We start from the raw sequence: 13,318 nt of genomic DNA on the forward strand, positions 1-13,318 counted from the left end.
ATTAATGAGCCATCCAAACATTACTACCATAGAAAGATGGATAACTGTTGATTTAATTTGATGCAAAAGTATGGCTGCACAAAACAATCTCTAGTCCTCAATAATGGAGAACAGTTGGTTGTAAATTGCAGCAGCTCATTGTGAGTGTCTGTCATGTGCTACTGAAGACCTTAATGACGTGTTCAATGCAGCCCTGGCTGTCCATCTCGTCCAGCGTTTCTTCAGCACGATCCATCCAGGTGTTGATCTGAGAGATGTTCTGCTCAAGTGTTTTCATTTGACTCTGATAATCCTGAATTACAGATGAAGAGTTGCGATTACATTTGGCTTCAGTGGATAGCACAAGGGAAATATGTTCAGGAACAGGTTTTTGAAATTTCATATTGAAATAAAAAGGAATAGTTCATCCAAAAATGAATGTTCTGTCATTATATACTCACTGTTGTGTTGTTCCAAACCTGTATGACTTCCTTTTCTGTCCCTGGACATTTCTCAGTAATAACTATAGTGAAATACAGTGCATATACCACTTTTATGATGCTTTTGCATCTTTGTTTCTCACAAAAACTATCCATGTCTTCATAAGATTTAGAGTATAGCTTGAAAACATCAGTCTCTCTTCAACTGCATGGAAAAGAGAGGACTTTCTCCTTTTGTGTTACATGGAAGAAAGCAAGTCATACAGGTTTAGAATGACATGTGGGTTAGAATACAATGAGAGAATTTTCATTTTTAGGTGAACTATTTCTTTAATCGTTTCATTATACCTTCGAGGCCAAGCCTCATCTGTTGATGTATTGTCCCTCAGATATTTATAGAGTTATTTACAAAGTAGAACAAGAAGAAAATGTAGTCAAAGACGTAAAAGATGAGATAAATGATAAGGGAAAGCAAGTAGTGGAAAAGGTAATAAAGAAGAGCAGGAGATAAATGTGCTTAACAGTTTCATAACATTATTGCCGCCTCCAGAAATCACCGTCTGGATTTAACGGAACAATATGGAGATGTGAAATTGAAAGGAAATGAATTTAGCCTTGCAGGGCATATTTAGCACAAGAAATATTTTGCCTAGAATGAAATGACTCAGAACAGGGTCAGATGGTTGCTATGAACGGTTGCTCACCAGCAGGAGTTTTAGCCACTGCTCGCTCCGTGACGTCACCGCGATCCAGTTGCAGTTGAGCAGACTGACCTTGTCATCAATCAGGTTCTCCTGGCTACGAAGTAAACCCTTCAGGGTCTGTGCCAACTCCCTCACTAGTTTCAGCTGTGGCTTATGGCGCTCAGTGTCTTCCTGCGTCGCCTGGGTGGTAAAGATGATGTTTTAATTGGTTGTTTTGGGAGTTTTTCATTTCAAATGTGGAGTAATATGTCTTTTTTTAATAAACACACACCTTCTTGAAAACAAAGCAGCATTGCTAATAAACTAACAATTAGGTTTGGTTAAACATCACCATGTTAAAAGGAATAGTTCACTGAAAAATGACAAATACAATTTATTTACTGTATGCTTTCATTGTATGGACTGCAACATAAACATATTTCAAAACATCTAATTTTGTGTTCCACTAAGAAAAGAAAGGCTAATGGGTTAGGAAGTACATGGAGGGGAGTAAATGATAACAGAACTGTCATTTTTTTGGATGAACTATTCCTTTAATGAGTAGTGAACTCTTTTAGATGTAAACAATGTTGTGTATTCATTCACCTTGGCCCAAGCCAACTCTGCATCCAAATCGCTTGGCATCCCTTCCACCGAAGACCGGCGCGTCAGTTCCTCGTCAGTAGTTGCCAGCCATTCTGTCAGACTGTTGACCTCCTTCCTAAACTTCCTTAATAACTTTAAAATCTTCTCCAGTTCCTGCTTTCCTTCTGTTACCTGCACACCGACAAATGAGACGATCTGACCATCATTGACAACTCAAATGGTCAAAGGTTTGATGGAAGACATTTCTGACATTTTAATCCACTATGTAAATATTTTTTCCAAATGGATGAGTTGTAGCGCATTGTGAAGGGAAATCAGCCAAGTGTTCAGCATAAATGGAAACTCAATCCCATACTTTAAATAAGTTTAATGTGTAATGGTTTTGATGTGTAATGTGTAATGGTTTTGATGACATTACTATTATTCTAAAATGGAAAATACCAACAATATACAATCCATAGGTGTTCAGATTGGTACCGTAGATGTCTTACATTTTGCATCCCTTACCTGTGAACCCAAAACATTATATGCAAGTTTGAGAGCCGTCAGCCTGTCGTCCAGCTCCTTGGGTTGCTCTGTCTGCTGCTTCTGCACAATCTGTCTTCCCGTCTTTATCACCGTCTCCACCTCCGATTTCACTTCACTCAGATTCTTATAAAGCTTCTAAATGGGGGAAATAGAAAATGTGTTAAAACTCCCCATAAATAAGATATTGCAGCTTGACAAAAACTAAACTGCAACTTATGACTAAACAAAAACTACTCTTAAATAGATAAATGAACAAAATACATTTCATACATTATAAAATAATCAGTTAATTTCCACAATAATATTTCAAGCATTAACAATTGATGTATTCATTAAAAAAAAAAAATAGGAATAAAAGCTATTGAAACACCAAGCACCCTACATTACCCACCATGCACTGCTCCAACTGTGACTGTACAACCTCTTGCTCTACACTCCGAATACTCAGCACTCCCAGCTTCACTTTCACCTCCTCTAGCACTCGCTCACATTCCCTCAACCTCTGATCAAAGTTGGCTGGCTTTTGGAAAAGCCGGAACTTGCCTTTCACTTGAAATAGTTTATCCTGAACAGACACACACAAAAAAAAATGCCATTTGTTAATAGGTATTTGATTACTTATTATTTGATGAATGCATTTATGAAGGAAGGATCCAGCAAAGCGACAAAAATCCAGCTACTTTGAAATTATATGATCTGTGACTCTTACGTATGTTGCATCAATTTCTCCAATCACTTTCTCTGATGCGTCAACCTCAATAGCCTTTTTCTTCATGTCATCAAGAGTCGTCTCATGACCATTCAACTCAGTCTGAATTTTCTGTTAAATAAGATAATAATATTGTGATCACTGAAGTCCTTACATTTTTACTACATGATGGATGGATGGAAAGACAGACACAGATGGATGGATGGAAGGACAGATGGATAGATAGATGATAAATAAGTAAATTATGATTATTTGTCCCATATGTGAGCCATTATGAATACCTGTGCCTCCTGAGGTATCTGTGCAGCATCTATGCCATCTGCTATGTAAGCAGTCAAATGTCGGTCTGTGGTGTTCAGAGAGTCCTGAATAAGGCGTAGGGTTTTGTCGTTCTCCTGGGCCCACTGCAGGCTCTTCTCCAGCTGCTGTCGCCTTTGTAAAGCCTGTTATTGGCATCAGAAAGCGGAAGTGAATCAAAGTGTGAGAAAATCCAATGAATATACTTACGTTTCAGCCGCAGCAATACATCTGAATCATTTTAAGTTCCTACCCTTTGCATTAGTTCATCCCAGCGTGTGTTGTAGTCCTCCACTTTTTTGTGTAAGAGCTCATCGAGGACTCTGCCATCCATAAGGGTCTGGGCTAATTCACGGATCTGGTTGCGGTTATATTCAGGATGCTCTCTAATCATTGTGTCTAAGGACTGGAGGGAATGAGAAACCACTTTAATACCAATGATTTAGATGTCGTTTTCAACATAAAACTCAATAAAAGATGCTTTCCATGGTGATGAAGCAAGATTCAATTTTTGGTATGACTACTTTATCATCATTAGTGCATGTATTAGCTCGTAGGAAAGAAGAAAAAGAAAATCACAAATGAGATCTATTTAATATCTCAAATATTCTCTTAGGCAGCAAATGGAGTCTGTTCTAGTAGCATTCCTCATTTTTCAAATAGCTTTATATAGAAGTGTCTGCTAAACTAAATGTACACAACACTAAATCACTAAATGTTTTGCTAAAGTCTCCAACTTCTCAATTTTGTTTTTCAGTCTCCTGAGTAAAAGACCTCTTGGTAATCTTGCATGTTTAGAGCAGGGGTTCCCAAACTTTTTTGTTAGCCAAACCCTTAGATGCAAAATATTTAGTCCCCCCAAGAATTTAGGTAAATATTTTAACAATTTAACAAATATTAATGGTCTGTTAATGGTCATGACATTCAAGTAAGAGATAAAATATTTCATTCTTTTTTTAAGTGTTTTATTTTTATTGTGTTTATTTTAAATTTATTTATATACAGGGCTGCACAACTTGGCCAAAAACGTTTAATGTGTTTATTTTGTCATATTATGTGACTGAAATTTGAACTGCGATGTGACATTTAATCTCATATGAAAACTATATATATTTATCTAAAACTACATATAAACTATATAATAATTTCAGCTTTATTTATATTTATTGTGCAGCCCCACTTTTTTATTTTAATTTTCCATTTGATTCAATTACTTATTAGCTTTTCATCAACTCACAAACCACCTGCAGTCTCTTTTACAAACCAAGAGGGATATATTTTTACAATTGTGTGTATATATGGCTAAACATCTTGGCCCAAAAAATGTATATTACATTTATTTTGTCATATATTGCGATTGCAATTTGAGCTGCGATTTGACATTTCATCTCATATAAAACTATATCTATATGTAAAATTATATATAGCCTATATATTGTGATTTCAGTTTTATTTTGATTAATTGTGCAGTCATGTTTATTTATTTTAATCTTATTTAAATTCATGTGTTCATTTTGTCATATAAGCTATTGTAATTGCGATTTGAACTGCGGTTTGACATTTCATCTCATATGAAAACGATCTATTTTTAAATCTATATACAAACTATATAGTGATTTCAGTTTTATTTTAATGAATTGTGCAGTCCCATTTATTTATTTCAATTTTCCAGTCAATTAATTATTAGCTTTTCATCAACTCACAAACCCTCTGCAGTTCCCTCACAAACCCCCATTTGGGAAACCCTGCTTTAGAATTTTAGAAGAGATCTCAATAATCATTTGAGAAATGTCTGAAGACAAAGTGGAAACTCCAATGAAAATGGCATTTAAGTCAGTCTCCCACAATAAAAAAACAACAACCTCGAAACAATCCTCTGGGACAGAGTGACCTTTCCAAGTCAAACTCTAACCCAAAATGAAAATAGAGTCATCATTTACTCACCTTCATGTCATTCTAAACCCATATGCTCTTATTTTCCAGTGTGACACAAAAGGAAATTTATTTTTTCAGTTCTTTTAACAACAACGGTTCACGAACCACAGGCCATCAAGCAATAAAATGGACAAACAGGTGATATGATTCATGCACAGTATTGCAAGTTTCTGAAGCCACATGATATCCTCATGTGAGGATCAGATCAAAGACTATATTCTTTTAATATAGTAATCTGGCTTTCAAAATGCTTCCTGTTTTATTAAACAGTCTCATTTGAATTCTGAAGGTCATCTCAAAGATTTTAAGCACTCACAGTCAAAGCTTCTTCTAATTCCTCTACACCTCCTTGAAGGCTTTCTGTTTCATCAAGTTTCTTCTCCAGTAGGTCCATCCAGGCATTCTCCAACTCCAAATAAGATAGCAGCTCACACCAGCATGCCCACACCTCCTACAACAGCCAACAGAAATGGAGAGATGCGTGTGGTTAATCAAACATGTAACAGTGGGCCCGTGTCCTGAGAATTTGATCAAATGTTAGAAGAACCACATTAATAGTTTGAACTGAGAGAGCCTGGTACAAGCAACATCAAAGTCACAGGATTGATTCCCAGGGAATGAACACACACACACACACACACACACACACACACACACACACACACACACACACACACACACACACACACACACACACACACACACACACACACACACACACACACACACACACACACACACACACACACACACACACACACACACACACACACACACACACACACACACAGAGAGAGAGAGAGATAAAATGTAAACCTTAAAAGGACTTTAGGTTGCTTTGGATGAAAGCATCAGCCAAATGAATAAATGCCAACGAACTAGACACTATCTGGCTCCTGAGCGCAACCCCATCACTGGCACAATATCAAGCTCACCTCTAAAGTCTTGCATTTTCCATCGAGTCGGCTGCAGAGTCGCTGGTAGTTAGAAGTCAAAACATCCAATTCTGCCTTCAGGGCATCATGGGCCACGGGAGGAGCCTTTGAAATGAAATTGGTGACTTTATCCGTCAGTAGCTTCACCTTTGTTTCCTTTTGATGGACTTCCTCTTGAGCCCGCTGAGTGGGAGAGAGGAGAGGAGATTATGTGAGCATTCAGATGTTTCCACCAAGGTTAGTGAACATCAGCATTCTCTTAAGCCTCTGTTTCCAATGTTAAGCTAAGCTTGGCACTGGAGCAGAGAGAATACAAGACAGAAAGATCCCTGCTGTTCACTGTTGAACTTGGGAAGTTTGCCCCATTTACTTCATAAAAAGCACAAAGCAACAGGATCACATAGAGGTGAAATGCATCCGTGCACTGAGACGGCACTTGTTAGGAAATGAATATATCTCAGTTCTCATGATAGCAGACTGACAGCTAGACAACTGTCCCGGGAGCTTCTCCGACACTTTCTTCTCAGTGCAACATGCTTTTCTTTAAACTTTGGTGTCTTGACACTTTCATTGAATGGGGTACAAATAGTCCCTAGACTGTTCTTAAAAGAAATAAAGGCACAAATCCCATGTTCTCAAGTGAGATTAGATGTGTTAGATAAGCTATTATCAAACATAAAATTAACTAAGCATGAAAAGTAGAAAAACACTGTTTGTCTTCCTCTTAAAATGTTAATTTTGGCTTGTTCCACCTCAATGGCCAGACAGTATCCAACAATTAAAAATGTCAAAATTTTGACAATTTATTCAACTCATAATCAGTCCTTCATAGAAATAAAATGTTTTAATGAATTGAATTGACCATAAATGTAATATTTAGCTCTGTTTGTGTATATATTATACATAGTTTATATATAGTTTATTATATATCACGTAAACTATATAATATTACAGTATATACTGTATGTATTATACATAGTTTGACTTGTAAGAGGGCTGCAAAAAGTGAAAATCTAATATAAAACAGTCCATATAATATTTACTTTCTGACAGTTAAAGATATCATTTTCAGTGACCTTTTGCTGAAAAAGAATAAATATGATATTCTCCTCAAGTTTCAAGCTTTGTTTTTTGAAAGTGCTTCAAGATACACCCATAGAAAAGCAATATCATAAAAGAGATCACAATTGGTTTCTCTAGGACAGTAACAAGAAAAAAAATGAACAAATAGAGACATTTGCTTGTTTCTTTCGCAGATTTTTCTCCTAAGCAAAATTACCCTAAGATTACATATCTATTTATCAAATTCTGTCAAGACCAAATTATCTAAGCTATGATATCCATATACATTTTTAATTAATAATTTTATATCTATACTCTTAGTGCATGTCAACAATTGTTTCTCTGTTTTCTTTTCCAGATTATTATACTTTATCCAGATTGTCATACTTAAGACATTACTGACAACTCCATTATGTTTTCGGAGCAACACAGTTTTCCACTGAAGAACAAACCTTCAGCTCCTCCACAGCCTTAAAAAGCTCCTCAGGTGTTTTGTACTGGAAGTCTCGTTCCAGGTACTCTTCCTCCGCCTGAGTGATCCACTCCTGCATTTCCTGCATCTCCTTCCTCAAACTCACCGTCATGTCCAGCCCTCCTTTCAGGGCAGATTTCTTTGCATAAGCCTGAGGACCAACCACAATACAGTTATTTTTTGCTTCAACGTCTACCTGAAACCGCAGGCAATGCTCTAATAACATCACTTGGATATTGCCTAGGTGCGAAAATGGTACGCGTGGGCTTTTTAAGATGACTAAATTGTACCTCGCTTCGTAATTAATTAGTATAATGCACCATAAGCCCATGTGGCATGTTAATTACCTGTTTGCAAATGAGCTCCCACTGAGCATTGAGCTCATCAAGCATCTTCTGTATTTTGATGGCAAACGGTGTCTCAGCTTCCCTCTTCAAGGCCAGTCCCACCTCATTGATCCCGTTCAGACTTGGTTGGACGGTGTGGATGTCATTCACCAGAGCCTGGCAAATCATAACAGAATGTTTGAAATAGATGGTCTTGGCCATCCTAAAAACAGGTCACGGCAATGCGTTGACCCAATTCTACTAGATAGAAGCAAAGCCATCACCATCATTACAGCTAACTTACCATAGGGCAGAAAAAATATTGAACTGCAATTTGAGAAATGTAATTTCATGTTTAAGCTACAGTTCTAATGACTAGTAATATGAAAAATCATTTCCTGCCACTGCCTGAAAAGAGAAGACAGGGTCTTTACTGAGTCAGGTCCCAATGGCTTTACGGCTTATTCAACCACCGCTGCGGCTATATTAGCAGGTCTCCCAACAACATATTTTCGCAGATTTCATCTTAATGAGAAACAGTTCTTCCTCTTCCAGACCGATGCTTTCATTTAGGCTATGCTTTGCCTCTGCATAAAAAACACTCTCCTCTGAATTTTAATTTTTGGGCCATGTTCGTGAAACACAATGGTGAGTTTTATGGATCACTTTGTTTATTTTATTTTAGCACATCTTGCTCTAGAGCTTTATTCCAAGTTTGGGGACACAAACTTAGTTTACATTGCTAAATAAATAAAGACTGTCCTCACCGTGCACTGTTCCAACTGTTTCTCCAAAGCCTCTGCGTCTCCCAGAGCTGGCCATTCCTCATTCAAGAAAACATCGACCTCTGCCATCCACTTCTGCAGAGTCTTTGTGTCATTCTACCATTGGAAGAAATGATGTCTATTAGAAAATGCATGTTTTTATCATATACAACCCATAGGAATTTATTTTTGCTAAGGATAAACACCTGAGTTGAAGTTGCAACTTTAATTAAATATAACAAATTCCATTCAAAGGAATATTTTGAGTTAAGCTCAACCGAAAGCACTTGTGGTGTACATTTATCAATTTGGCAGAGACTTTTATTCAAGTTACACATTTACATTCTATTAGGTCTTCTTTTGCCTGGTAATTAAACCCATGCCCTTGGTGTTGCTCGTGCTATGCTCTACTGTTTGGGCTAAAGGAAAGGCATGTAAATCTTTAAACGTTAAAATACTCAGTTTAAAAATTAGTGCCACAAGGTGTAAACAGTATGTGTGTAAAAAAAAAATGGCTTACTAACCCTTTCTGCGTAAAGTTACAGTATAACCAATTTTACAACTTTGTTGCAATGACAACGCCTTAAACCCTTAAATGACCTTAAATAATGTCATTTATAAAATAAACAGCTCAAATAATACACAAGTTTTAACAAAAGAATGAAAGTGTGAAAATCACAAGCTTCGCATTTATGCTTTTAAATCCTCCGAAAAGTGGCCACATTCACTTCCACTGTAAGTGCCTCACTGCAACCTTGCTTTTCCTTTAAAAAAAAAGAACAAGTGACAAATGACTCCAATTTACAAATGCTATCGATTGAGCTTATTTTCTATCGAACCCAGAATAGCCACCTGAGATTAAAAAAAGAGCAACTTTTTGGATGGATGTGGTTCAAAACCTAGTAAGCTCTCTGAATAGGCAGCTGACAAGGTGTTGAGACACAGCCAACATCTCCAGGTGCCTGCATTCAAGTGCATTCTACTTGGAAAGCACCCAGCGTGGTATAGGTGAAGTGTTTCTGCTACAGAGAAACTAGAGCCAGTGTAATTTGGGGAAAAGCCTCATCAGCATATTGTTTCAGCACGTGCCTGGAACTGCTGTAATTTGGTCATGTGATCCTGCAGCTTCTGGATGTTCTCCTCCAGCTGCTCAGACACACGCCGCCAGCGCACCATCACGTTGTCCAGCTCATTTCGGTATTTCTGATAGATCTCAGGAGGTGCTTTCTGGAACACCTGCTCGGCCATCTTATTGAGGTCATCCACGTCACCCTGATGCTCCTTCTGTGCTGCTTGAATTGCCTGCAAAAATATTTTGGCACTCATTCAGTGTGTTAATATTACCAATATTATTAAGCATTCACAATGAATGTTTAACAAATAAAACCAATAATATTGACACAAAACTGCAAATCTTTTATTATTATTATTAAAATAAAGGCAGTCTTAAGTTTTATGCAATTTTGTATTTTCTAAATATGTTTTGGCTATCACAATTGCTTTATTAGAAGCCAAAGTAATATTTACATAGTATTTATGACTACAATTATGTTCATGGCTTTATGTTTTTACTATGATCCTACTAAAGATTTCAGTTAACAGTGAAGTGTGTAATTGTTTGAGGATCAGAAACTTTCTTGTATCCCAGTCTGATGTGCAGGATCACACTTGAAATCTTGCATGATTTAATAATGCTTTCAGCAACCAAATAAGTGTGTAGTTTTTTAAGCCCCATTTAATACATTTTACCATGAATGGAGTGATTTTAATCCATTCAGCAGAATTCTGCGGGTTTTACCCAAAAAACAGCACACAAAATGCAAATGAAGTCTGGATTAGTAGGCTGATTTCATCAAAACGTGTAAACAAACAATTTACACTATGGTTCAAGAGTTTGTAGTGGAAGATTTGTAAATGTTTTTCAAGTATCTTATGATCAAACCATGATGTCTTTGAGCCTCTGCTCCATGACAGGATACTCAGTCACTGCTGTGGACGGGATGGCTAGTTTATTCTCACATTGCTGCAGCCAGGCCAGCAGCGCTGCCATCACATCCTTATAACGTGCTGGAGGAAGACTAGACTGGACTAATGCAAGAGAAAAGAAGACAAGACAAGTCTAAACACAGTCACCCATACAATATCTGCAAGCAAAGTCCTGCAGTTTTCAACAGAACTCAATCATTTACAAAGTTCAACGAATGTCCCATTGTCTGCATGTTTGTTTTTCACAAATAAGTTATAAGCTACCCCAAATTTATTATTTTTTTAAAATTCATGTACCCTTATAATCTTTAATCAAATACATTACTCTTCCCTCCCCCCTCGAAACGACCTCTATTCTCTTTCGGTCACGTGCCATGGCGAAAGGGATGCGGCCAGAGCTGATGAGGGTGCGGCTATCGGTCTGTCTGTCTCGCCCCCTTGGCGGGCTCTGAGAGGCGCCTGCGCTATTGGATGCTGGTTATTGTTATGACAGTTAAGGTAAATAACTAGATTTAGATAAGATAGATACCATTCGGACACGTCGAGATGCTCTCGAGGGTAAACTTGACTGAACTTGACTTGACTCATCTTGGTTCGCGGGAGGCTCATATAAATATGGGCTGATTCCTGCCTGAAAATTTAGCTGCTCGTCCTTGTCGCCGGGCTCCTCAATAAAAAATCCTTCATGGGAGGGTAACGGTGGTGAGTCCGGTGGAGAGAAATCCTCCACAACTGAATGTAAACTGACATTCAAATCTGCCTCCATTTTGTTTGCAACGCCCAACCTCCAACGATCCAATCAATTCCCGAAGGACGAAATCAAGCCCCACCCTACATTTTTTTCTAATTTCAGAAGCCGTTTCACTCGGATATACGTCACAACAAGGAAAAAATGACAATCTCAACTTCCGTTTCATGCCGACTTTAAAGGGGCTGTATGTAGAATTCAGTGCTCGCACTTGTGCACACCTACAAGAGACTGAATGTGATTCAAGGTCACGATATTACGCTAAGTTTAAAAAAGTTAGAAATACATTTTCAGCGAGCAATATACTATTAACGAAAATCCTGACACCGTCCACGCTGCTGATAGAGATGTTTAGATGAGTATGAAAATATGTGCTGCGTGCTTTCCTCTCAATCGCAAAATAAACACACAACAAAAATGACAGCGGTGAGAAAACAGCGCTTAAGAAAGCATCTGAATTTAGCGATCATGTGTATATGTCTGCACTAGCTTTGCAATTTACCGGCAACATGTCGACATATGAGTTAATTAAAATTATTGCCCACCATTATGATGGTTTGATTATAAAGTATATTTGAGACTACAGTCTATATCTATGTGAGACTATAGTTCGGAAAAATCTCTTTTCTTTGCATGATGCATTGACATTACAGCACAGAATAGCTGTATTTACATTAATTTCATGCGTCATTGAACAGATGAACATCCTTTTGATTTTCCCGGCAAAAAGGTTCTTCACATAATAATCAGTCTACAGGCTTTCATAGACAAACTAAGGCTTTTTTTTAGTTTCATTACAAGCTGTTCACACACTGGAAATAAAAAAGCGATTAATATATGACATTTCTTACATTTGACCCCTTTAACCAATTTGATTATACTTTCAGCTACTATTAATAGTGAAGTGCTCTCAGCTCTGTTATTTAAATTTGACCATTCTGCATAATTCAGAGGATTCTGCCCACACATTCAGCACACAAGACAAATTAAATATGGTGGATACATGCAGGTGTCTTGAATTGACTGAAGTTTTAAGAATCTTTCTGGATTGTGTAGAAACTCATAAGACACGACTTACCTTTCAGCCAGAGATTATGTAAAGATTAGAACAAGACCATGAAACTTTCAGAGGCTTGTGTAGCATAATAGGGTAGAGACACTCGTTGATTTGAAAGATTTATGAAAATGCTGCCAGCTCAGAAGCTAACGTGATCAAACCACACCACACTGCAGTCTGAATCCTACGTACAAGTGCTGTCACAGTACAGTATGTGAGTGATCCACTTTTAAACTCCCTCAACGTTAACCCAAATAGCATAGCACAAGACATCCCTCACCCAGAACAAGCTGTCGTTCCCTGGCCCTCAGGTCCTCGAGGACTTGGTGGTAGTGCTCTTGGTAGGCCGAGATGTCAGCATCAAAGAGAACAGGCGTCTCTTCTTTCTGCCGCAGCTCCTGAAGTTGTTCGTGCAGCTTGTCCACTTGTGGTTGTAGAGCGGAGAGGCGAGCGATCTCATCCTGTGAAATGAAATAAAGCACTGGTCTTGTAAACATTTTAAACTAAGTCACATAATAGCACAAATACTGGGAGGAAAATGGCCCCATCTTTTTGCAGTCCGCCCTCGTCTCCTGAAGTGGGATTAAACATGATTATTTAGAAATGATAACTTTCCTCATAACTTCAAAGTGTCTATGCTGATTCAAATACAGAAAATATGGCTTTGTTGTGAGGCAATTGTTTTTACAGACTTCACAAATTCAATCAAAACTTCATAAAATCTCATCTTTAGTTTTGAGTTTTCTCTCCACAACTTTCATTGCGCCTTCTTTCCTTTAATAAAGCGTACA

The 13,318-nt window shown here is 37.7% G+C and overlaps 1 protein-coding gene across 4 annotated transcripts in view; it reads right to left on the bottom strand.

Moving 5' to 3' along the window:
- dmd (dystrophin) overlaps nucleotides 1-13,318 on the bottom strand; it is a 113,308-nt gene that overhangs the window by 68,381 nt on the left and 31,609 nt on the right. For all 4 annotated transcript variants that reach the window (XM_081361872.1, XM_081361873.1, XM_081361874.1 and 1 more), the window contains exons 21-36: nucleotides 12,808-12,988; nucleotides 10,679-10,824; nucleotides 9,826-10,038; nucleotides 8,740-8,853; nucleotides 7,994-8,149; nucleotides 7,627-7,797; nucleotides 6,113-6,295; nucleotides 5,494-5,628; nucleotides 3,496-3,648; nucleotides 3,227-3,388; nucleotides 2,946-3,056; nucleotides 2,628-2,801; nucleotides 2,216-2,371; nucleotides 1,709-1,879; nucleotides 1,124-1,303; nucleotides 170-292 (exon numbers count right to left, since the gene is read on the bottom strand). In XM_081361872.1, the coding sequence (XP_081217998.1) occupies nucleotides 170-292; nucleotides 1,124-1,303; nucleotides 1,709-1,879; nucleotides 2,216-2,371; nucleotides 2,628-2,801; nucleotides 2,946-3,056; nucleotides 3,227-3,388; nucleotides 3,496-3,648; nucleotides 5,494-5,628; nucleotides 6,113-6,295; nucleotides 7,627-7,797; nucleotides 7,994-8,149; nucleotides 8,740-8,853; nucleotides 9,826-10,038; nucleotides 10,679-10,824; nucleotides 12,808-12,988 (2,529 nt within the window). The remainder of the gene's footprint in view (nucleotides 1-169; nucleotides 293-1,123; nucleotides 1,304-1,708; nucleotides 1,880-2,215; nucleotides 2,372-2,627; nucleotides 2,802-2,945; nucleotides 3,057-3,226; nucleotides 3,389-3,495; nucleotides 3,649-5,493; nucleotides 5,629-6,112; nucleotides 6,296-7,626; nucleotides 7,798-7,993; nucleotides 8,150-8,739; nucleotides 8,854-9,825; nucleotides 10,039-10,678; nucleotides 10,825-12,807; nucleotides 12,989-13,318) is intronic.

Source organism: Scardinius erythrophthalmus (assembly GCF_964197995.2).
Source record: "Scardinius erythrophthalmus genome assembly, chromosome: 3".
Classification (NCBI taxonomy): Eukaryota; Metazoa; Chordata; class Actinopteri; order Cypriniformes; family Leuciscidae; genus Scardinius; species Scardinius erythrophthalmus.